Below are 25,640 nucleotides of genomic sequence, written 5' to 3' on the forward strand. Positions count from 1 at the left end.
TACAGCATGTAAATTTTAGGAAAACCCCTCAGATTTTATACAATGTTTACAAAAATACATGTGCCCAATTTCAAATTATTTCTCTTACTAGTTTTTAAATTATTTAAAACAATTAAAAATATTTTTTGAAGTTTATCACCCTGTATCTTTTTAATGAAGCGTCCTAGATAAAAACTTTATAGGAAACACTTCCTTTAAAATTCACCAAAGAACACGAGGTTTCATTTTTGGCCACCATTTGTGAATCACCCTGTATGGTTCTGAAGTAACTGATCAAAAATCGTGTTTCCTTTTCAATATTTGAAGCATCATAGAGCCCTTGAGAATCGTTTTAGGAAGCAAATTATTCTTGTTCTTTTTTTATTTGTTTTATCGACGAGTCAGTCTTGAAAATATGTCATTGTTCCTGTTAAGAATTTTTGGATCATAACTAAAAAGAAACTTTCGAAAGCAGGGACAAGCCGCTCGATGCTAGTTATCTTTTTTAGGAATTTCTTACCGAGAAAATGCAACGCAGTTTCTCATTAAATTGCTGTCCCAATTTGTGACAGGTGAAAGTAACGATAAGGATGTGAAGGTCGAAATTTGGAAAGAAAACAATTTTGCAATGGAAGCAGAAATTTAAACCGCAAGAAAAACGTAGGTTCTTTAAATCAGGCAATGTAACGATGTATTTTTGTAAATACAGATCGAATTGATGTTCATAATGTACTTGCTATGGTTACAGCGATACATATAACGCGAAGAGAAAGCAAGCTGTAGCAAAGCCTGCGTTTAACTTTATTTTTGCCCGCTGCTAGATGGTTTCTACAGTACCTAACAAGGGTTTTTCTTTATTTATTGGATATTTTGTCACCTGTTAAATAATAAAGCCTTCGCCAAAAGGATCAGTCAAGAGGTTTTTTTTATGAAAATAGTATTACCTAACCAAAAATTTCACATTAAAAAAAGCAGACAAATACAGAATACAAAAAAAAAAAACAATCTATATCGTTCACTTCAAAAAGTTGTTGACGTTTCGAAAATCAATCTGTTCTTGTTTTCTCCGCTGGATAATGACTTCGTTTTTAATTGTTTTTAACGGTTCAAATTGTTTGTTTTTGCCTGTTTCCATTGTTAGAGGTTCATTCTATTACACAGACACAATTTTTTTCCCATATACTTTTTGACACGATGGAGCCATCAGAAATGTTTTCCCTAAGCTAGCTCAAAATCAGTGGAAATCTCCATTTTTTGTTAAGAGAAGTTACAGTAATTTTAAACCAATTTTGAGCATTAAAATGGATATAACTTCTCAAGAATGTATTTAGAGAAAAAATGTTTTTATTTTGACCCAATTAATACACCTGTTTCATATTATCGTACCTCTCTTTTACTGAATGTATTATAGGAATAGAAGCGAACTTATTCGTATTATACATAGAAGAGGCTCCCATTAGATTTTGTTTAGAGGAATTTCTGAACAACCTCCACCACTATTGTTCTTTATAAATATCTGGCTTCAGTTCATTCAGCAGTCCTTGCAATATACTAATGAATGAATCTTCTTTTTAGCATTTGAACTATAATCCTCATCACTTTTTTCTCTAAAATGCATTCTAAAGGAGTTGTAGGCATTTTAATGCTCAAAATTGGTTGAAAACGGCTGTAACCTCACCAGCAGGCGGTTTAGAGAAAAAAGTGCAGGAATAAAAAGTTTTTATTTTGACTCTATTAACGCTTATGTTAATTTTAAAATCTTTGCGATTTCTACTAATTTTCAGCTATTTTTTGAGGTTAGGGAAAAATCCTGACGTGGTGGCTACATCATCTTCAGCTGGAGGTATCATACTCTGTAAAAAGGTATATTTATATATCGAAAATTATCCAGATTATCCTTTGACAGGAGCCTACTACGTTATTTTACATATAAGCTATTTGTAAAATTCGCATTTTTTCATAGAAATGAGATTTCATGAAAAACTAATGAATTTTGGTATAGGAGCAGATATAGCAAAGTTGTAGAGAATTTAATTCTGCATCTCATGGTATGAACATATACAGGGCGTTCCATTTAAAAAAATCGAGACTTTTCAATTGGCAATTTTGACATATTTTGGTCACCCTGTATAACGCAGGCCAGTTTTTGGAGCATGATTCGGAAGAGTCATCCTTACTAAACATCTGATAAAAAAAATGGGATTAGTAGCTATTAGTATAACCTGTCAGTATCAGAAAATGTAAGCAACCAATATCGACTAGAAAAACCTTTCAAGCGAGATATCTCAAAAACTGTGAATATTTGAATAGAACTATTCTAGCCAAAGTACTCTTTATTTTTGATGTAGAATCCGAAAAAAATATAAAAAATGTGTGTTTCCATTTAAAAAACCAAAGTTGGTGTCTGTCCAGGAAAAGTGGAACACCCTGTATAGTTGAATATATTTTTAATTTGTACATTCCGAGAAATGTGGCAACATAGTAAAATGAAAAATCCAGATATTCCTCATTTTAACATAGATATTGGACTTTCCCGCACTAGTAGGACACGCTGTATATAAAATATCCATATTTGTCAAAGTAATCATGATATTTTATATATTTGTAGGAAACAAATACCTAGCGTTCTGGACCATGGCCGACTGTGATACCATCAGAAAAATATTACCTAAAAATATAAACGTAAAAAAGTAATATCATAGTTTTTATTTTAACTCCAACTCATTTATCGGTAGAGATAGAGTTGTCTAAATACGTAAAAAAATGAATATAGCCACTAATTCGAAAACAAATTAAGATGGGTGATACTGAGTAATGTAAAACTGCATTTTGTCTTCGAATCTGATCAGCAAAAATGCCAACAGAACTATGAGAACCAAAACATTAGAAACTATGCATTCCATTTTTGTAGAACTAGTTCAAGCCTGCTTTATTTATGAAATATAACGATTTGTTATTAAATTAATTACTGCTACTATTAATTGCTAAAGGAAGGAAATAAGTGGTGACAAGTTTTCGAGTTCGATTTTCACAACTGTTAAATCAGATATTTGATAACTTCATTTGTTTACGAGTTACAAGGCAATACTGATTTTTTATATATTTTCGATCACCTCTGCCTCTAAATCAGTAAAATTAAAGTATATTTATGAACTTTTCGATGCAGAATCATTTAATGGTGGTTTTTTGGTAAATTTCATTATTACGCATGAAACAAACATGTTTTTATATTGTGCATTGCAGTTAACTGTAGTCTAGAAAGATTTTTTCTTGTTTTATTGACATAATATCTCACAACTATTACAATAAATATGAGATACGGGTTATTTTATATACAGGGTGATTACTAAAGAATGAGCCATACTTCCTTGGATGAAAATAAGAAGTTATAGGCCCGAGAAAGTAGTTTTTTATTTCACTTTCTCACGATGACTTATCTATTATTTGGGTAATTTTATTCAAATTTTGAAAAAGCAAGTTTTTTGTGTTATAAACACGAATATCTACTTGTTTTTTTACAATAAACATACAGGGCGTTCTGAGCGCGCTTGTCACTACGTTGTTTCCTTCAGACTTTTTTTAAGGATCGATATTTTTAGAAAATGATTAGTTATTTTAAAACAGCATGTTTTAAAAACCAAGGAAGCTAGCTTTAAAGTATGGCCCATTCTTTAGTAAACACTGTATAAATACGGTACATTTTAAATTTTTTGGCAGAAATATGAGTAAAATTAAGTATACGTATAAAGCGAGGTATAAAGAGACCCACTGATTTGATTAAGTATATTTCAGATTTTCAGAGTTGAGTATCGACATTCATAAATCCTACCGTAATTCATTTGCTTCTACTCCTATTAATTTCGAACATTTGCGAGCTTCCTCAAGGATCAGACTCATATTGTTGTCAGTAACGAAAGTATCTTGTTTTCCACAGCAACGCTGACAAAATCTACTTACGAATTTCTCTACTCTTTTCAACTAAATAATAATAAAACTAAACTAAAAACGTTTTTAAAAAAAATTATTAAGTAAAAAAGGGCAGTTCAAATGACTTAAAATATTAAATATTCATGAAATTTGAAGGAATAATTTCGGGAATTTTAAATCAAATAATTTTCCTATTGTTTTCCTGTAAGTACGGCCAAACATCAGTTCTGTGTTACTCTGTACGTCATTCAAATGCCACGTTGAGCCTTTATATGAAATATATTTTTATTTTCGGCCTTCTTTTCACAAGAAAATTAATACTGTACAATATAACGAACGTATTTTTTAAATTCTTACAAATCGTTAAGTAATCTTTGTTCAAAATATTACGTAATATCTTATTAAGCAACAGGACCAAGTACTTGAATCAACTATAGCCACGCTACACGGATACAATAGTTCACGTTATCAGCATTATCACTTACGTCCCTGGAAATAAAACAGTACATACGTGTACCCTACAACCGAACCTATAACATATATATCAACAAACTGAAATGAAACTGGTCTTCTGCTCGACACCTTCACACCATTTCATTTAGTTAGAATAGCATCCGCGCTCGCAAATAATCAATACATTATGTAAGTTTACAAGAATTTAGTTATTACTATAACCGCCACGTTAGTTATTACTTTTTAATTTGTTCTAATTGGTGAGGTGCAATGAAGGTTGCTGTCGTGACAAATTTAATTTTGTAATGATAAAGTGGATATGTAAATTGCGAAACAAAGGAGATATACCTAAATAACAGCTCCAAAGCACACAACGGTGCAGCAATGGCAGAAACTATATCGTGAAACACTCGTCGAGGGTTTTATACATGTTTTATTACGATTAAAATGAATTTAATGAGAAGTTTTATCAGGGATAGCATTATTTTCATTTATCTGAATGAAGAGAAAATCAATGTTCTTAATGCTGTAAAACCACTCGTGCTGTAGGTATGTAGGAATTTTGGAAAAGAAAATAGCAATGTACACATTATATCCATATTCGTATACAGGGTGGATCATATGTATCCAAAGTATTGAAGGGGGAGGGTCTCTTTAGAAGAAAACCTCAGTTCTGGTACTGGTGCGATATACCTTCAAGGTTGTTTTTTCGTGTTATTTTTTTTACTAAATTGATAAATAAATGTGTCTTAAAGAAACTCTGTATCCTACAATTAAAAATAACTGAACATTTCCCATTTACTTATCCTTTAATAAAGTTAAATTCCAATGATACATTACAAAAAAAAATTCTGAAAAAGTCTACATCATAAATTTTGAGGCAATTGGTCATTAGATTGGTTTTAGGTTTCAGAAGGTAATGCAAAAAGTGAATTAGAAATATATTAGTGCAATTTTTCTGTTATGTAAAAAAAATGAAATGCTTCTCAATTTTCTGCGTCACTCTTGTACAGAGGACTTGTTACATTTCTCTGAATCATTTTAATTTTAATGTATGTATTGCGTGTTTCATTAGAAAAGGGAACAAAATCGCACTTGTCAGTTTGTCTTATTCTTGCGCGGGGATCATACTGTCCCTTCTACTTTTTTTGTCTTAGTCTGAATTGTTATTAAGTCAAATTTATAAGCTCCATAAACCTTTATAAGGCAGAAAGTTACTTTAAAAGTCATAATTTTCACAACAGCCCTTGATATATTACGCTGTTTCCCTTATTCGTCCTTTGACTTTTTTTGAATTTTGAAACACTTGTAAGTATTTTTCATATTTCACATGTTTTCACATTGATGACTCCCCTTCAATATGGTAGATTACTGAAAAAACACCCTGTACATTTAGAAGTTCCTTCAATTTTGATCTACCATATTGTACCTACATTTATACCTTTCCTTAATACCCACAAAGGGGTATACCCAAAGGTAAATCTACCTGACAATAAAAAATATGCTGCACCTACCTACATTTAACCACAACAAAAGATGTGGATACATTTTGCAAATTTCTGAAAAATTTGGCATACTGGTTAATTTAAGGCACATTGGGTGGTGAAACAATTGTTATCCACTATACATCGTTTACTAGAAGTTCCTTATACTCGTACCTAGGACTTACAGTACCTTCAAAAATGTTTTGATGATTTTCGGCAAACAAAGACATTAAAGATCCCTTTGATTACAAGAAAAATCTAAGTATCATTCAATTTTTCGACCCGAAACTGCCTTTCCTGACATAAAACTGTCCATAATTCCGTTCACCGTGTTTGTAATCCCAAATCCGCGAAGCGGGCTCAGCAGTAGAGAGGAGGTCGATATTCCGAAGCCATATCACCCGCACAGCACCGCTGATAATGTCCCGTATCAGCGAAACCAAACATTCACGTGATAAAATTCTTCACGGAATCATCCCCAATCGTACCCTTTCACGGGGAAAGTCGATAATACACCGTACACACGGCATTCACCCAGTGCCTGAGATCAAAACCGAGCCTGGCATTCCACTTAAAATGACAGCCAGGAACCGTTCAACGTCCACACAGGACGTAACGATTGGGAAACCCGAAAAACGAAAGCAATCCAGCAGGGTGCCATTTGTAAACAGTTGACGTATGCAGTGCACCGAAGCACCTGCGATTCGTAATCATCATTTACGGTAAATATAACACCCTTCCACCAAGGACACACATACACACACAAACTGTCATCAGGGGACTTACTTACCCAAAATGAGGTTATTCTGGGATTGTTCGCCAGCGGATGGTTCTCGGAAAGTGCTCATGCCCACCATCGACACTTTTCACATCCATTTCGCACCGTATCGCCGAGTTTTAGGTTAATATCAACAAACAAATAACAAACTTTGTATTAATTTAGCATAGGGCGAAGCCAGCGCTGGGAGCACGTACGCGCACTGCCCGGAGATCGCACTCGATACTGTGCGCACGCGCATCGACAGCTGATGGGAGCCATTGACGGGTGCATGTGCATGTCGGGCGGTCAGGTTGGCTGCATTTTCCTGGGCGCACATTCAAATTTGCTGGCGTTATCTCCGGAAATGATTTACGGCTGATACCCTCGTTATTTCAATAAGATATCTGCGAATAAGAAAACCGGAATTCTATCAGCCTCTACGTGCGTTACCTATCACACGTTGATTGATCTACGCAAGGATATTACTTTCAAAACTGAAACAGGATTAAAATTATCTGGTGGTAATAATTATTTGCGGTGTAAGTACCTATTATTTAATCACGATTTGCATATTGTACCAACTGATAATGTATTCTTATTTTAAAAATAGTTTTTTTTTATAATTAATAACATACCTACATTCTTAAAATTGTACGTTTTTTAGTAGATATTGTTAAAAAACACCAATTTTTGTATTAGTGACAACATAGGACCTACTGGATTTTTTCAAGAATAAATAGTTTATTAATGGTTCTTGCACTTCTACTTTATTTTAAAGATGTTAAGATAATTCAAATAATTTCAGAGAATTTCTCAAAAATCTTATGAAATTAAGTCAATGTTCTTTGATAACAAAAATATAGATAGGTATTTAATCTCATAGACATTTTTTTAACTGTTGATATTGCAGGAAACTATTCTGCAGGTTACATGCAACATTGAATTACTCCAACAATATCTAGTAAATCGCTAATTATTATCAAAAATATATAAATTAAAAATGATATATCTAAATATTATCTATATTATTATCTTTAACATAAACGTAAATGTAGCCAGGATAGATAGATCTAGTTAATTCTGCATTTTTAGGCCCGCTTTTTAATTCTGTTCTATTAATATTTATTAATTCAATTTACAAGGGAGTCGCTTGAGCAAGCATTCCTAAAAATGCATGAATAGCCGAGATCTATTTATCGTAGCGATATTTAGGCATTGATCTTTGTCAAAGGTGATGTTAGAACAAGAATAAAAAATTTCTTTGAAAGATTACATTAGGTGTTTAATTATTTCAATGTGTGAGGTTTGTTTTTCAATTAACAATATTTAGAATTTTTCAATTTATATTGGATGTTTATCGAAAATCAACCAGCACCGAATCGAAAAAAGTCTATAGTGTGTTTTTGGAAAAGGGAAAGGAAAAAGCCAGACTTACAATAAAAATTTATTAATAACACACAATAATTTATATTCTATAATATATGACAATTATATTGAGCAACAACATTTTAAATACTTTATATTTAAATGCATATTAAATATGGATCATAGCACTTTTATATAGTATATGTAAATTATTAATTAAAAATCTAAGATGTTAGAATTTCCAAACTAAGAAAGAGCTCTAATAAAATTATTTATTTAACTCGAAGACAAAAAGTACTTTGAGTACAGGGCGATCTGTACATCCTTTTTGTTGCGAATTACTTTGACTATTAAATACATTTAAACGAGTCAAAATATTGGCATAACAAAAAGACCTGTGAAATCAGAATTATGTTTGAGTACGGGTGAAATTGTTTTTTCATTAGGGAAAAAAAAAACATTTTTTTCAAACTGGATAAACATTCTATACAGGGTGAAAATAGAAATGTGGAATATTGGCGGTTGGTGAAAATTAAGAAATATTTTGGAAGAAATTTGCAAAAAAATTAATTTAGGGGTTACCAATACTGAGATCTTGAAAAGGGATACACAATATCTTTGCAACATTTTTTTCAGAGCCGTTTTTTATTTTCCTCAAAATTTTAAAATTTTTTAGTTTTTAACAGCAGTAAGTGTTTAAAATAAAATATTTATATCAAATAATTAGAATTAAACATAATTATAAAGAAAATTAGTATTTGTGAAAAAAAAAATTGCACATATACAGGCTGTTACAAATTCGTTTCTCACTACAGGGATCTCGGAAACGGTAAGAGATACGAACTACCTTAAATCGGGCAAAGTTGGGTAAACAGAGGACCAACATTATGCCTAAAAAATCAAGGCTAATATGATTAGTTTTCGAAATATTTGAAAAAAAAACGAAATTTTGGAAATCAGTTTTTGTTTCATTTGAGCCTTGTTTGAGGTGATATTGAAAAACGAAGAATACTTTTTGCCCACTATTGAATGGCATAATCAATTTTTATATGTAACGTTTAGTCTCTCCAGGAAATTTTATACATTTTTCAGACGTTTAAAAAAAAACTATTATCATCACCTAGTCATACATAACTCGATAAGTTCTTGCATCAAAATTGAAACATTATAACAATGTTAATTTCATTATGACATATTAATTCATAATAATATGTATGTGCAACTCGTTTCAACATCTCCTGACTTTTAATTTTTTATTTTTCAACAAAATATGACAACTTTAATTTTCACCAGGTGCCACTGGACACTGCTACAGGGTGTTTAGTTTGGACTGGACACACACAACGTTGACTTTTTTTAACTGACACCCTGTATAGTGACAGAAAAAGATGGCAAGCTGTAATTTGTGAATTGTTAAGAACCTCTTAAAATGATTTGACATAGTTAAATCCACTGAGTTATCATTATTTATTAATGTTAAAATGCATAATAAAATAAAAGTCATGAACGTAAAATTACAAACATGACAATTCTTCAGTACAGTACAAAAAATTGAGGAACTTTATAAAAGTCCAATTATTGTTGATTTGAAAAAGCGATTTTCTTCTATAAGCAAATAAAAAATTAAATAGTCACATGAAAAAAATACTATTCTGTTGAAAAAAGAAATGAATGCCATGAATATAATGCCTTTAAAAAAAATTGAGCTGATTACTACGGCAATGCAATTGCAGGATAAGAAAAGTGCCACCTCATAAACCACAGTTTCGAAAGTATTAGCAATATTTCACATTTTATACTCACCTTGTACAAAAAAATATAAGTAAATAAGATAGAACTTCCTGTACCTTTATATGCAATGTTACAGTCACATCTATTTGGATTATACTTTTATATCTTAATTATATACTTATGCTCTATATTTAGATCCATCACAAAAATGGCACAATTTGATAGAAAGTCTCTGATTTGTATGTTATTTACTTTGTACTCGTATTTTTGAAATCTGGCATTTGTTTGATGTTTCGTTGCTAAACAGACGGTTGTGAGACAGACTCTCTATTAAATTCTAACGGGCGTTACATTTATATTTTTTGGCAACAACGATTTCATAAGATTCGCCATTAAAGACCTTAGCTTAGCAAGAAAGTAACGAATGTCTTTAAAAATCATACTTAATATTAATAAATTCCTTAATATAATATTTATTTTACCATTACTTTATTATGTCGTAATAGCAGATAAAATACTCAGAAAGAAGCAAATTTGGCCACCACTTTGTACCTTGCATTGGACGTCACGACAACCGTTTATTAAAATAAGATATGGCACATACGAGACTTTTTATGACATTTTAAATGTTAAGAAACCAAGTGTGCCGTGTAAAATGCAACTGTCAACATTAAAGTTTGCCGTTATGGGAAGTTTCGCAATATTTTTTATTTGTTTCAATCGAGACACACAAAGCTATCTAGATCTAATGTCAGAACCCGTAAAACAAATGTATGTATCCAGGGTACACAATCCGCGTGTATATTTCATACTCTTGAATAGTCGACTGGAGATATTTCTTCATCCCAAACATTTAATACAGTGAATAAGAGATTTTTTGTATGCAATGAACTATTACACTAAGGTTAAAATTTTGGCACAAATGTCAAGACGGCTGTCAAAAAATAGCACCACCTGAACTGGGATTAAAACATGAGAAAAGCTTATTCAACTGTAAAAAATATTGGATTAAACTCGGTTGATTTTTCTTGTTTGGCAGCATGTTTTAAAAAATTGGTATGAAGCAAAAACGCTGCGTATATATTTCCTTAACAGTGTAAAGTTGTTATAATACTTATCCCATAGCTTTAAAGGTTGGTTTATTGTATTTAAATATTATCTTTTGTTGTTTTATTTAGAATAATTTTAAAACCTTAAAGCCTAACATGTGGGTATATATAAAGATTAAAATATATGTTAAAATACATACTCTAAGCTACCACGTTATGTAACACTTAAGGTTAGTTAATATTTGTTAAAAAGTAAAACTGTTTTATACGAAGGCGTAGAAAGGCCATCCTAGTTTATACATTTTTTTAAATACTCAGAATTCCGATTTTTACTTTAAATTTGGAAAGTCAGAATGGTTTACTTGTTTATTATTAGAGATACCTACAAAATCAGCAAAATTTTAGCAAAATTTCATTGCTGTTTTTAAAATTCAGTTAACTCTTCAGGTTTTTGGATCATCCTAAAAAAAAAATGTAAATTGCCTTTTTTTATCTTACACAACTTCAAAATCGTTAAAGCGGAGGTGAGGAGTGGTGAAAATATGTACTAATTGATAATTTTCATTATAATTTTATAGACTTATTGTCATTTCCAAGGCCTGACATGATTTTCAAAATATAATACAAACTTCGTGATGCAAAGTTTCCGAGAACCTATTTTTTGAGAATATTTCTCAGGAATGAGAATAAATCGAGAATAAATGTTATCAAAGTTTCCATTTTCAGGGCTTTCTAAAAAGTAAAAGAAATGTCACGTCTATTAAAATTATAATTTGATTTTATAACCATTTAACGAAATATTATTTATTATATTTGAAATTATTTTAAGAAATAAATAAAATATTTTAATTATTTCTGAAAAATATGCGAAGAAATTATTTCTTGTTGATTATTTTTGTGTCTTCCGATTTTATTAATAAAAATACATGATGCTGGTTTCATAATAAAAAACTCACCTTTTTTGGGCGTGACAGTGTGTAACGCGGAAGTTACAAAAAAAATTTGCTATATTTTAAAACAATGTAATTTTTTTTTAGAAATAGAATATGCACCTTTGATAACAAAACATAATAAAAATGGGTATCACAAGCACCAATAGTAAAGGCATATAGACGTATATTAAGAAAATTTAATGCTGGACATTCTCCAGAATTTGGCAGAAAGTCCCAATAATTTTGGAAAACATTCTCGTTTTCTTGGCTAGGAAATATTCTCCAAAATTTGCGACGAGCGTTCTCGAAAAACAAATTGCTTCACAACATTTATATTTCAAAATGGAAATGAACTGATAAAAAAGCTCACTACATTTTTCTAGTAAAGTACCATGGTTTTTGGTCACTGCCACTTACAAAAAGTGACTGCAAAAAAACTGTGATTTTCGTCAGTTTTTTCACAATTCGCAGAGAATTAAAATAAATACATAAAAATATGTTTTTGGTCGCAAATTACTTGTAAAAAACTGAAATGAGAATAGCTTTTAGTATTTTGAAAATTTAAAAAATCGCCCCTACTTTGGGGTTGAAAAAATGCCAAAAATGAAGAATTTGAATATTACCAATTGATATAAAAACTATTAGCATGTGAATTATCTTAATATATTTTTTTTGGAGTTTTTATGATTATTTCTGATATTCTCTATTTTTGAGAGCGCTTAAGGGTGGATTTTCTAATTCAACATGCCTATTTCAGTCATGAGAATAAACTTTTCTTTGTATCAAGAATCATTCGACAGAAAAATTCACATGATAATAGTTTGTATATTTATTGATAATATTCAATTCTTCATTTTGGGCGTCTTTTCAACCCCTAAATAAAGGTGATTTTTGAAAATTTGAATTTGAATTTTGAATTGAAACTAAAAGCTATGCTCATCTTAATTTTTTACGACGAGTATTTTGAGACCAAAACATATTTTTATCTATTTTCTTTAGTTCTCTGCGAATTGTGAAAAAACGGGCGATTTTTGGGGTCACTCTTTGCATTACACTTAACTTTAACTAGGAATCTTTGACATGCACTTGTTCTTGGGCTAGGCTATCTAGGGGCCGTTCTGCTGCGGCCTCAGAACCAGTAACAGGGTCTAGGGATTCTGATAGCAGAGCCCAGCCCGAGAACAACAAAAACATATCAAAGATTCCTAGCTAAAGCTAAGGAAGTACAATGTACGTAAGTGCAACTTTCTTGCTGTTTTTCTTATTCCAGTTGGTGTGGTATGGCAATTCTGAATCTTTGCCACCAAAATGTGTCATAAAAACGTTTATTGCCAATTTTCTTGTAAACGGTGGTGCAAATTATTGATATCAAATGACTGTCAATGAAGCAAAGAAACCTTTTTTTTATGTCACTTAATATACAGGGTGATTCACAAACGGTGAACAAAATTGAAACTTCGTATTCTTTGGTGAATTTTAAGGAGAGTATTTATGTAAACATTGTCCAAAATTTGAGGACTTCTCCTAAAATTTACATGTTGCAGTGGCGGAGATACAGGGTATCGGTGGCATATATTTGTAAATAAAATAGTAAGTTACTGCTTTACGGTAACAACCATAATATTTTCGGATTTGTCTTTCAATTTTCTACAAATTGCTACTCTCTTATATTTTTCGAAAAACGTCTGATTTTCGAGTAAAACTTAAAAAACCAACTGAAAACACTTACTCAAATGACAAGCACTAATCATTCAATTATTTATTCGAATAAAGAAATTAATAACATTAGTCATCATTTTAATAATTTTATTTGAGTAAACGCTTAAAAATACCTTTTTAGTAACGAAAATGTAATTTGTTCGAAATTTATTGTTGCTTGAATCTGATGAAAAGCATTATTTATTCTTTCATCTAATTGCTCAGAATGTCAAAGTTGCTATCACAGCCCACTATGTAATTTTAAAAAGCATTATATTCGAATAGCAATCGAAGTGTGTTCTCAGTTAGTTTTTTAAGTTTTACTTGAAAATCAGTCTTTTTTCGAAAAACATAAGAGGATAGTAATTTGTAGAAAATTAAACCAACGAATCTGAAAATATCATGGTTGTTACTTTAAAGCAGTGGCGTACTATTTTTAGAAAAATATGCCACCGATACCCTGTATTTCCACCACTGGAGCATGTATATTTTAGGAAAAGCCCTCAGATTTTGGACAATGTTTACATAAATACAATTTCAAATTATTTCACTTACTAGTTTTTAAATTATTTAAAAAAATTAAAAATATTTTTTTAAGTTTAACACCCTGTATCTTTTTAACGAAACGTCCTAGATAAAAACTTTATAGGAAAGACTCCCCTTAAAATTCAGCAAAGAATCGAAGTTTCTTTTTTGGTCACCATTTGTGAATCACCCTGTATTTTAGTGAAAAATTTTCATTTACCGAAAAAATCACATACAATTTTTATAGATAAACGACACACTCGCACCGCTCCATCTAAATCACTGTAAATATCTGTGCTTTTTTAATGTTAATGTCTGTTTTATAATTATTAAAAAAGATACTTATTTTTTTTTGACCTTTGGTTACAGGAAATCTTTTGTTCAAAATGACGTTTCCTTTCTGCCATTTCAGTATCGATAAGTTTATTGAATTTTCACCATATCCTTGGTGTTATTTCACTTTTTTCCAGGATAATTCAAGAACTTGAACAGATAACCCAAAATAACAATGAATTTCTCACAAATTCTGCGTAACATTTCTAATTTTAAGTTTATAGGCATAATACCGAGCTAAAAAAAATAAAAAAAGTAATCAAAATGGTCGGAATACCGAGTTTAAAAAAAAATTAAGGTAGTCCTTCTACACTTTCGTAATTTTAGGTTATTAATAGTATCTAAAACGTTCTAACAATTAAAACGATGTTTTTCTTGGAAAATGGCAGAATTCTATAAAAAAAGTTAGTTTTAGTAAAACAAGGCAGAAATTGCTTTTTGTTCTCGCTAAACCTGGCACAATCCAATACCACATAATCGGTTTCAAAAATATGTTTCAATTACAAATAAATCAATAATTAGGCTACAAAGAAGATCGAATGGAAAAATTTCAAAACTAGTGCGACAACTATCCTTGTAATCGTCGTGTCTACACTAGAATCAGTCTTTCCAGTAAAGAAAAGTTATCCCCCGATGCGCTAACGAAAATATTCGCCCACTTTTAACCTAAATCACAATACTATCACAACTTAAACGCTAATGAAAGGAACCGCGAAACGGAACTAAAAAAAAAACATTAAAGGGTTTTACGGCCTTACATAAAGTCTCAGGCGAAGTGGTTGCCCGGCATGACGTGCGTTGTGCTCAGCCTGGACCACTGGTAGTCCTTGAAATGGGCCTTGCACAGCAAGAAGAGGCCTACCAGTATGATGGGCAGGCCCAGGATGGCGCATATCAGTTCTCCCGTCAAGGACGGGGACCATACCATTAGACCTAGATTTGGAAAAAGTTAAGAAGTATTACGAAATTTAATAAAAACGACTTACCGTTATTATCGGGTACGGCGTGGAACAGTGACCACCAGATGCCGACTAACGGCAAGGAAGTGGACATGGTGGCTATGGTGTACACCGCTGATTGGGACAGGATTAGGAACTTGACGGACATCACCACAAAGAGAACGTAGGAGCACATGAACATCCAGGAGAAGAGGAAGACGTTTCCACAGGGGGACTTGCCCAGAGACGGCGGGATCGGTTTCTGGAAGTGGCATATGAATCCGTTCAAGGTGTAATTCCAGAAGTCACCAATATCGGAACCCTAAAAGAGATTCATTTGAATTTTGTTTTAATGATATTGTGGAAAAGAACTACATGATGCGTCCAGCATTGAATTACACCCTCAATATCTAGTAAACCAGACAGAGACTGATTTTGAACTTATTAGTTCTCATTAGTATGCCACAGATCAGATGACCGACAAATGATGTCTTTCTGCCAATGTCATGAGTGTGGGTGAGATATAGCCTACAAAATATTACGTGGTACTGCCAAATTTGCACTCAGCTTTTTAAAAAATTTAATAGTAGTCCAGTCGTGTTGCCATTTAACCGGGAAAAAATTAGGGACCACAATTTTATTGTTCTAACCTTTAGGGGGGGGGGTCAATAGAAGTGTAAATTCAGAATCGTGACTGAATTCCACCCCTGCATGAGCCGCCATCTTGAATTTAAGGAAAAATCGTTTTTGCTCAATATCTCGGCCATTTTCAACTTTACATCAAAAATAGTAAAGACTTAAGTTGTTCAAATGCGATTTCCTACAACTTCTTTCCTTACAAATTTTATCATGCGATCAATATTTTTCAAGTTAAGGGGGAAAATAGTGACAAAGTATAATTATTGAACTAGTTTGATATTGACTTTACGACATAAATGTACATAAACAAAGTTGGAAAGAATTATATTTACATTTATGTCGTAAAGTCAATAACAAACGAGATAATTCAATAATTATACTTTGTCACTATTCTATTTTTCCCCTTAACTTGAAAAATATCGATCGCACGATAAAATTTGTAAGAAAAGAAGTTGTAGGAAATCGCATTTGCAACAACTTAAGTCCTTACCATTTTTGTTGTAAAGTTGAAAATGGCCGAGATATTGAGCAAAAACGATTTTTCCTTAAATTCAAGATGGCGGCTCATGCAGGGGTGGAATTCAGTCGCAATACTGAATTTACACTACTATTCCCCCCCCCCCCCCTCTAAAGGTTTGAACAATAAAATTGTGGTCCCTAATTTTTTCCTGGTTAAGCCCTTTTTGTCTAACACGACTGGACTATAGGGAAATGTCTTGATTTGCATACAATTTGAACATGTGAGGTTGGACAAAAATCCTGACAGGATAGTGCAATTCTGGTGTCAAATTCTAAATCAGGGGCTCGAAATATTTAGGAGGTCTACTCTACCAAACTTTTTTTACTGAAATAACAAGTTTTGCAATAATATCGTCAAGTTATTATCCTATAAGAAACATTTTATTTGTAAATTGATTTACAGAAATGTATTCCAAATACTTGAAGACTGAATTTTATGATGGGTAACTGAACTCAAGTCGGCACAGGTGTTATTCTCTTAAATCTATGAACATACTCTATACAGAAAGTCTTGTAGAGTACCCCGAATAAGATAAACCGTATCTAGCGGCGAAGTAACAGATTTAAAAAGATAGATAAGAGAATAATAGACAGATATTGATATATAGAGTGTTTCAATTAAAGCTTCCCACTTGGAAAATATCGGAATTAAAAAAAAAAAAACAAAAAAACCTGAAGAAAAGATTAAATCTCACAAATGTTGTAAATATTAATCATTGGAGAGGCTGAACCTTAAAATCACTTGAGTTTCCTTAAATAAATTAGAAAGTTTTATATATACTGGGTGTAATTCTACAGTGTGTCCAAACGAACAGGTATTTTCACCATCAAGATTTAACATAAACTTTTATACAGGGTGTTAGAATTTTGACTGCCTTAATTTTAACAGACGGTGGAATACATTAAATTAAACATTTCCGAGAAAAAATGATCAAAATCTGCAACTTGATGTACAAAAGTTCAATTAAGGAATATTGACTGTGTGCATAGAATACCATAAAATGCAATGTTTATCACTTTTTTGAACTTCTTTACGTTTAATTTTAAAAAATAATTAGTGTTGTAATAAATTTAAAATTCATATCGGGCAATGCGACAATGGGCGCGGCGGATAACATGAGATACTAAGCTGTCCAACCAGCAATACGCAATTCAGTTGGTATCTGGAACTGGACCGTGTCTGAGTGTTTTTTGCGTACCACTATTTCTTGGGGTGTTTTCCAGCGACTACACGAAAATTGGGTTTGAAGGTGTCGTGTGTGCATCGAAAATGGTGGTGGACATTTTAAGCATATGTTGTAGTTTGTTTTGTACTTGTGCGTTTAAAAATTACTGAATTTTGCTTTTTGATAAGTACCTAAATTATTTTTAATACGTATGATTATTTGGATGACGTGAATTTTTGGGTACTTTAATTACATATTTTTCAAATTCACAATTTGATTAAAAGTTAAGTTCCTGTTTTAAGACTCATAATTACTAAATTTCGCCAAAAATTTAAGCACAACACTATCTTCGTATTACAAAATCGATACATTTTATTATATTTATTTAAAAATTGGAAAACAATTAATAATTGAAACATCCAAAAAATTTTTGTAGGTAGACTTGTCCTATGGAAAAAATGTAAACAACTATTATCGTGAAACATTTAGTAAATTTCAAGACAATAATTGTCAATAATAGTTGTTTACATTTTTTCCATAGGACAAGTCTACCTACAAACATTTTTTGGATGTTTCAATTATTTCATACACGAAAGCTGTATAAGAAAATGCCCTTAAATTTGGATAGAGGTGCCCTTTGGTTTGGTTTTGGACATGCTGTAGTGTTACACCCTGTATGTATCAGTTAAGAATCTACAGATGTGGTATAAGAAATATAACCGAGGGTTAAAAATAATATTACATTATAAAATATTTTTGCATCATCAGCCTACAAAGGCTATTTTATATTAAGGTCTTTTATGACATCCTTAATATAAATAGCAACTAGAAGAGGTCCAAGTATGGACCCTGGAGTCACGCCTATCAACGGTTTTACAGAAACCCGTTTGAAATTGTGAACTCTTGAAACAATTGAAGGTATGGGATGTTGTAAAGCTGTCCAAAAGTTGTTTAAAATAGCAAAGTACCTATAACTTGTAAATTAAATATTCAGTGTCCAAATTCATACTTACTTTTCCAACTGCCGGTATAAAATCCACCCAAAACAACAGCAAAATAATAGCGAGCCCTAAGATATGAATCCACATAGCTAAGTGCACCACCGAATTCTTCTTGGTCAAGTGAGAGTTCTCTGGGGAAGCGCCACCGATAAATTGTGAAGTGCCCACGTTATTCGTATTTGGAAAGGACACGGATCTTGACACTGTACTGAGAAACGTTGACGGTATACTGATGTTATGGAATTCCTAAAAAGAACAAATACAACTCAGTTGACGAAGAGAACTGAAATAAACTTACCATTTCGTTATTGGTCAGAACGTATCTATCCAGCAAAGTGAAATACCCCGCGAACATAGCTAACCCGGCGATGTAAATCGTGGTCCAAATAGCGTGAGTCTGCCAACTCCAAGCACCCATGTCATCGGACACCTTTTCACGTTCATAACCTCTACATCGAAATTCGTCGCACAACCCATAGTCGACGGCAATGAACAAACCTACGATTATTGTGGTTGCAGAGAATATCCTTTGAAGCCCCATTACTGTAAACAAAAACACGAACAAGAAGTATGATTCTCAAAAACTTACGACTCATACTTACACTTTCTGCAAAAGAAGAAATAATATAACAGCGAAAACACAAGAACGATCCCTTTAATTGGGTCTTGCAGGTGGCATATAACTCTCTTCCTGTCCAAAGCGTACACGATCATAAATGCGCATAAAAAATACACCCCAGACAGCTGAAGGAGCTTGGAAAACTGTACGGGGAAACTGCATATCCTTATATTCCTGTATTTCTCACAGAAACACTTTGCAATGACCATTGTCACGACAAACAGGAGGGTGGAAATGGAGGTATTCGTCAAAATCATGGAGTAAGCACTGCCACGGACGTTTATCGCTTCCAAATAAAGTGGGAACAGTATGAGCATCACAGATGTTGAAAAGATTAGGGCTAACTTGGTGGTGATGAATTCTAGTTTGGTGTGGCAGAAGTAGGTAAGGGTGTGTCGGTAGTTTTCTTCAGGCTTATCGATAGGAAGACATTGGTCTTCGGTGTCAGACAAAGACTCATCATCTGTGCACTGTAATAGCTCGTCGTGATCGTCTTCTTCCATCTTAAATATCTAAATATAGTGCAATGATTGAAGTATTTATTGTTTATTTTAGAAAGGTCAAGTGATTTAAATTTAACTACACATATAAATAAAAAGAACAATATTTAGGTGCACATTTAAATAGCTCCGTAAAAATATTTATGAATTAATTACTTACTCTCTTACTATTTGTTTTTTCTTCTACTTTATGCTTTATATGAAACTGTTTTGATTCTTTTTTACGAATATCATGTCAATGTCAATTGTCAGCTGGTGTCAAATCACTGTCAAAAGTGTCAAATAAATCTGTCGTGTTTTAAGCTGGTTCAGAATGTACTACAGAATCTAGCAAATCAGCGTTGAAAATATATACTTCATTCATTTGGCGTTATAAAAATCGTTATTGTGTATAGATAAATTTATTAAATATATAAATTACTTCTACAAAATTTGATCATAAGTTTTCATGATTACTTTTTATTATTAATTAACAAATGTTTTTTATGGACTTCTTGGCATTTCAAATTATTAAGCCAAAATGTCCTTATATTGGATAAAGTAAACTATAAATTTACATATATAAGTGTGAAAAAGTTATTAATTATTATTAAGTTCACAATAAAAACAACAAATTCTGTATTAATAATATGAATTTGTTGCAAAAGAGATTACAAGATGATGTGACATTTAAAAATTTTTAATGTAAATCTATTAGCTTTACGAATTTTGAGGAATATGTCAAAGTTGAGATTTGAAACAACAAATATTAAATAACTATTATTTTTAAAGTCATCAGTTAAATTACAAATGTAAAATAATATATTACCTCTGCTACTACTGAAATTTAATAATTTAACAAATTGGTCTTTTGACATTTCTTAATAATAATTATTATTGAATAGTTAAAAGTACATTTAGTCAACGCAACATATTTGTTAAATAATCATCAAAATAATAAAAAAAGCATAACCAGTTTTTGTAAATGTATAATTGAGTAGAACGGCAGAAAGTTGTTTTAAATTAAGTAGCCTCATGAGTATTTTTTATTATTTAATTATTAGATACCTGTATTACCTACTTTAGATTTTGTCATTTTTCAACAGAAGGAAATTGGAATTTTGCCATTTTCTAAACAAACATTTTTTATTCAAAAAACAGTAGGTAATTTATATTGTTGCAAAATAAAATTCTTTATTATCACGATATTTTATTGTTGTTATGAAAAAAATTCTTAATTATTTTTATTTCTTATACGTTTCGTACGTTTAGTAAACAATTTTTCAAATTTTTATATATTGGGTAGAGGTCTGGGATATCCTATAGCACAGGTACAATCAGGTACAATATCGTTCTCATTTTATTAAACAAGTCATAATTAATCCAGTTTTAAATAAATAACTTCTTTGTTTTATTTTATCAACCAAATCAATATTCATTCATTTTGGCAAAAGTGTTTTTTTTATTATTCAAGTGACTGACATTTGCTTGAACGACTATTAAAGCGATTGTATTGCGTTTATTTTTATAGCTTTTACAACTTCTCGTTGAATTTTCAGCTCTTGCCATGATTTTCTCACTAAATATTTTAGTAAATACTCGTATTTTGTCAAAAACACAAAATATTTTAATCTTATACGTGTCAGAAGTACGTATGTATATGAATATGGAAATACTAATAGTTTAATTCCATTATATTCAACTAAAGCCTAGACAGCCTTGGCATTATTTGAGAAACAAGCGATAGTACTACGATATTGAGGATGAACATGATATAAAAAACAGGATATTGCTTTATTTTGTAATAATTTATAGCCCGCCGAAAGTTTTCTTCGATTAAAAATTTATATACGTTGTTCATTATTTCTGTCGTTTTGCATAAATTGGAGTCACTATCGTATTACTTTCGTGAACTCCATTCGACAAACGAAGTATATAAAAAAAACATAAAGTCATACCTTTCCATTGTGTTACTTTACATTGATGCTAACAGCTGCACCGGCATATAGAGAGTGATAACGAAGTGGTGGGCAATCTCTCGAATTTGAGTACTACAAAAATAACGTCACAAGCTTGTATAATTTTTTAAATTCGGGCTCACGCTGTAGAAAAAGTTGTAAGGGAAAATCGATTTTCAACTTTCAACTTCAAGATCTAATAACTCTACAAGTGAGCCCAAATAAAAAGAAGGTATATGAACTTATGACGTTATTCTTGCAAGGCCTACTCAAATCCGAGACATCGTCAATTCTTTTTGGTCATCCTGTATACATATAACTATGTATTCTGATTAACCAGAAGTGTAAAGTAATTCATAGATTTAAGAGAGAAACTACTTGTGTCGAATTGTCACCAGGTCAAACAGGTTCTGACTGAATTGTGTTTCAAGAATTTATTTCTGTTTAGTCGGGAATTGAGAAGACATTTTGAATTAACGAAGGATGTTACACTTGTATTCGCATGTATTTTCTCTTAAATCTATGAACGTACTTTAAGAAACTTGCGTTGAGAAAAATTTAGTATTGTATTATTATATTGCCTATAGGCCTAATAAATGTCCATTAAATAATTACAACTAAAAAACAGACGTAATGAAACTAATTATATTTAATTTCATAATTAACATTGTTTATTTTTATGTTTTTGAAACGCTATAATGCCAAAATTAATCAATTAACGTATTGCCTATATTTTACCTGATTCTTTTTTCATACAACAGTAAAGAGAAATCCTCGAACATTATAAAATGCGAATAAAAAATTTAACATGCTAACGTATCTAATGCTAGTTGATGGTTTGTAACCTTTTACAATCATAGATAAATACAATTAATTGTACTTTAATTATACTGCAAAAATAATAGACAATTGTTTTTTTTGTATTACACTCCTCCCATATAAATGATATAGTGTCAATAGCAAGTGATTGTTAAGATTTAACAAGTATTTCCAACCGAAAAAGGCGACTTCTGGCGTATCAGGAAAACAAATATTGCATAAAAAATGTAATAGCGAAGGCTCTGTAAATATTTGTCTATGATCACTTTATACTTAATTTCATTAGGTAGGTACAATTTTCTCTTAGCAGAGATACATATACCGCAATACTTAATAATTTAATAACAAACACAGTTTCTTTTGCATGTAAAGATATTTGTTAACAAAATATATTAATCATAAATTGATAATAATTACATGTGTATATCATGTTTAATTGATTAACTTTAACGAAGTACATAAACAAATATTTTCGCTTAAACATAAATTTACATCTGTCTAGTGTCTTAATAGTTTTTTACTGTTAAACATCGATTGATATTCAAGTACGATTTGGAAATTCATCTTTTCTTATCTAAGACACCACTTATCTTCGTCATTGAAAGTTGAAAGAATATCCTTAATTTGAATTTTGTTCGGTCACTTTATTACAATTCCATGTAAGGAATGTGTAACAGGATTATGAGACCTTAGTTCTTCTTCTATGATGTGACATGTGGAATCCTGAGGAAAGTTAACATTTAGGAAAATGCCAAGATTATGTCTGTAATAACCTTATATTCGACACCGCGCCTATACGGAATTTGCAGGCGAATAAGGTATCTTAGAAAGCGCAAATTTCAAATATAATTATGTAAATTGATAGTAACCCATTTTCGTGAGGGATATTATAAAGAAAAATCAAAACTCGACTTGTTATTTATTTTCTTATGTCGATCTTTCTAAGGTAGTTTTTTAACAATCGAGCAATTTTACATAGAGGCTAAAAGAAGTAGGTTAATTCACGAAAACATATAAATATTGAGGTTAAAACTAGTAAAAGCTTTCCATTTAGCTACCCCAAAGTGATCCAGAGATATATCACTAACTGGAAACCTCCTTTTAAAAGTTTGTTAGCTAACTTAGTTCAAGTGCGTGCTTTCAATGTCCTATGCTAATCGTTTCGCAAACTAAATATTCATATTAAATAAATTTGTTCGATGTGACGAAACAGCTAAATATATCGAATTTAGAAATAATATGTAAATTCTCGTATTCAATACAAAGATATTTATTTATTATGTATCTACTATATATATTACTCGAGTTTACAGTAGTATAGCCTATGCCTATACATATTACCTTATCGTGACTACAGATCATTGGGCAATAGAATATTATTATAAAATATGTAATCTGGTAGGTAAACAAGGTAATTTAAATTTTTGATTATTTACATTGAAACATATTTTGGTTCCTCAAAACAATTAATTAAACAGTACATTTTTCTTTGTTTGAAATATAATGTCTTCATAGAAGATATGAAGCAATACGCGCAAGTTATTTTATTTTTGATTGCGTTTAGTTTAATTAATTGTTTTGTGCTGAGTTCATCTTCTTTATCTCCTAATGCCAATCTACGTAGGTACACTGGATCACTTTAGAGTAAGTAGATTAGTTAAATCGAAAGGTCCTGGTACTTTTAACCTCAATATGTACTTATAATTTAATAAGTAGAACTTCTTTCTATTTGTTTATTTTAATATACACTATCACTGCAGACAATTCTAATTATAGTGCAAGACACGCAAAGCAAAAAACCTGAATTTTAGGATAAAATGTCGTTGTATTACGTCAATGAAATCGTCTCCGCTGTTTATAATAATGAAATGCAAATATTAAATTTACTGTTAAATTAATATAATAAGATGTCAAATTAACTATGAGGTTGTAGAAACCGGACTTTGTTTTAGAGGATTTTTTAATGGTTTTATAAATATTTATGCAGCAATTTGCTAAATAATTGGACGAATCCTCTCCACTACAGTTTTTTTGATAATTGAAATAAATGGGAGAAGAAAATCATTTTATCTGCTCCCACTATAGTAAATATACTATTAATACATTGTTTTTAAGGAGATAAGTGAATTTTACCGTAGAAGTGGAAGTTGCTATGGATAACGCGAGGTAAGTGAGGTAACTTACCTCCCTAGAGAAAAAAGCGATTTCGAGTTATAAATGCATATATATTTTATAAACAAATAAACAGAAATATTTGATGAACTTTATATTTTATTAATTATTATGAATGAATGTTTATAGTAATTGTACAGTTACTTATTACATTTAGTAACATTTATAAAATCTAGATAATTATTCCCCTGGCGTTTACTAACTGTCACATTTTTCTCAAAACGATTTGACCGCTCCATTTCAGTCACCGGAGGTTCAATATTATCGGACTGATCCTGTTGCCTATATCATTTTTGTTACTTAAATTGTCAACAACATAACTTTTTGCAATTGTGGCTGATTCCCACCCACCATGTCTCTTGATTGCTAATACATCAACTCCTGTATTAGCCAGTAACGTTGCCGATGTTCTTCGGTATGAATGGCCTGTATACGTTTCAGGATGTTCTTGTTTCAAAAATTGTGCAATCTTATTAGGAATCGTAGAAAGGGTATTCTTGCCGACTGGTTGGTTTTGACTTTTTAAGTGTATAGGCGTCATTCTTACTTACGTTTCAAAAATGCTCTCAGCTTGGTGTATTTTGATATATCCACGTTCTTCTCTAAGAAAATAGTTGACTCAATCATTGATTGACTCCACAAACTCTCCGGTAACTTTAAAGTTCTTGACTACTCCATGAAATATGCTAGCAGCGACATTTCAGAAACACCAGTATTTTTGTTTTGGCACCATTCTTTGAAATATCTATATACTCGTCCGTTGCGCGCTTTCAACTTCTCGAGCAATAGAAATTCGCAGCAGCAGTTTCTATTTGAAAATCACTCATTTAGAAATAATTCAAAACCAGCAAAATTGCAACTTTTATGTGGCTTTGTTTATAAACACTTTAGGAAGGACAAAATCTAAACAGCCAAGGCGACTTTGCAAGATTTCGAATAATGCCAAAATAAATTGATTAAGAAATGTCAAAAAATAAAACCTAATATTTATTTCATGAACCTACAGAACTGTGGGAGCAGATAAACTGTTATATCTACACCACGCAGCAGTTAAGTGTAATTTACCAGTCTCGGACTCTATTACCAGCCCTCGC

At 31.4% G+C, this 25,640-nt stretch overlaps 2 protein-coding genes and 1 non-coding gene across 4 annotated transcripts in view; all 3 read right to left on the reverse strand.

Moving 5' to 3' along the window:
* Window positions 1-6,827, reverse strand: part of LOC108907224 (extracellular matrix-binding protein ebh) — a 75,223-nt gene extending 68,396 nt beyond the window's left edge. For both annotated transcript variants that reach the window (XM_018710802.1, XM_018710801.1), the window contains exon 1: window positions 6,634-6,827. In XM_018710802.1, the coding sequence (XP_018566318.1) occupies window positions 6,634-6,700 (67 nt within the window). In that variant the 5' untranslated portion in view covers window positions 6,701-6,827. The remainder of the gene's footprint in view (window positions 1-6,633) is intronic.
* LOC111691983 lies at window positions 5,328-5,434 on the reverse strand. The gene has a single exon (XR_002763109.1). It is a non-coding gene; the product is annotated as a U6 spliceosomal RNA (small nuclear RNA).
* A 7,162-nt stretch (window positions 6,828-13,989) lies between the features above and the next one.
* LOC108907222 lies at window positions 13,990-19,870 on the reverse strand. Its single transcript, XM_018710799.1, has 6 exons — window positions 19,779-19,870; window positions 19,102-19,630; window positions 18,798-19,042; window positions 18,512-18,745; window positions 15,223-15,496; window positions 13,990-15,169 (listed from the first exon to the last, which is right to left on the reverse strand). The coding sequence occupies exons 2-6, from the start codon at window positions 19,619-19,621 to the stop codon at window positions 15,003-15,005; spliced, it is 1,440 nt and encodes a 479-aa protein (XP_018566315.1). The 5' UTR covers window positions 19,622-19,630; window positions 19,779-19,870; the 3' UTR covers window positions 13,990-15,002.
* Between the last annotated feature and the right edge of the window lie 5,770 nt (window positions 19,871-25,640).

This window comes from Anoplophora glabripennis, unplaced genomic scaffold (genome assembly GCF_000390285.2).
Source record: "Anoplophora glabripennis isolate ALB-LARVAE unplaced genomic scaffold, Agla_2.0 scaffold249, whole genome shotgun sequence".
NCBI classification, from domain to species: domain Eukaryota; kingdom Metazoa; phylum Arthropoda; class Insecta; order Coleoptera; family Cerambycidae; genus Anoplophora; species Anoplophora glabripennis.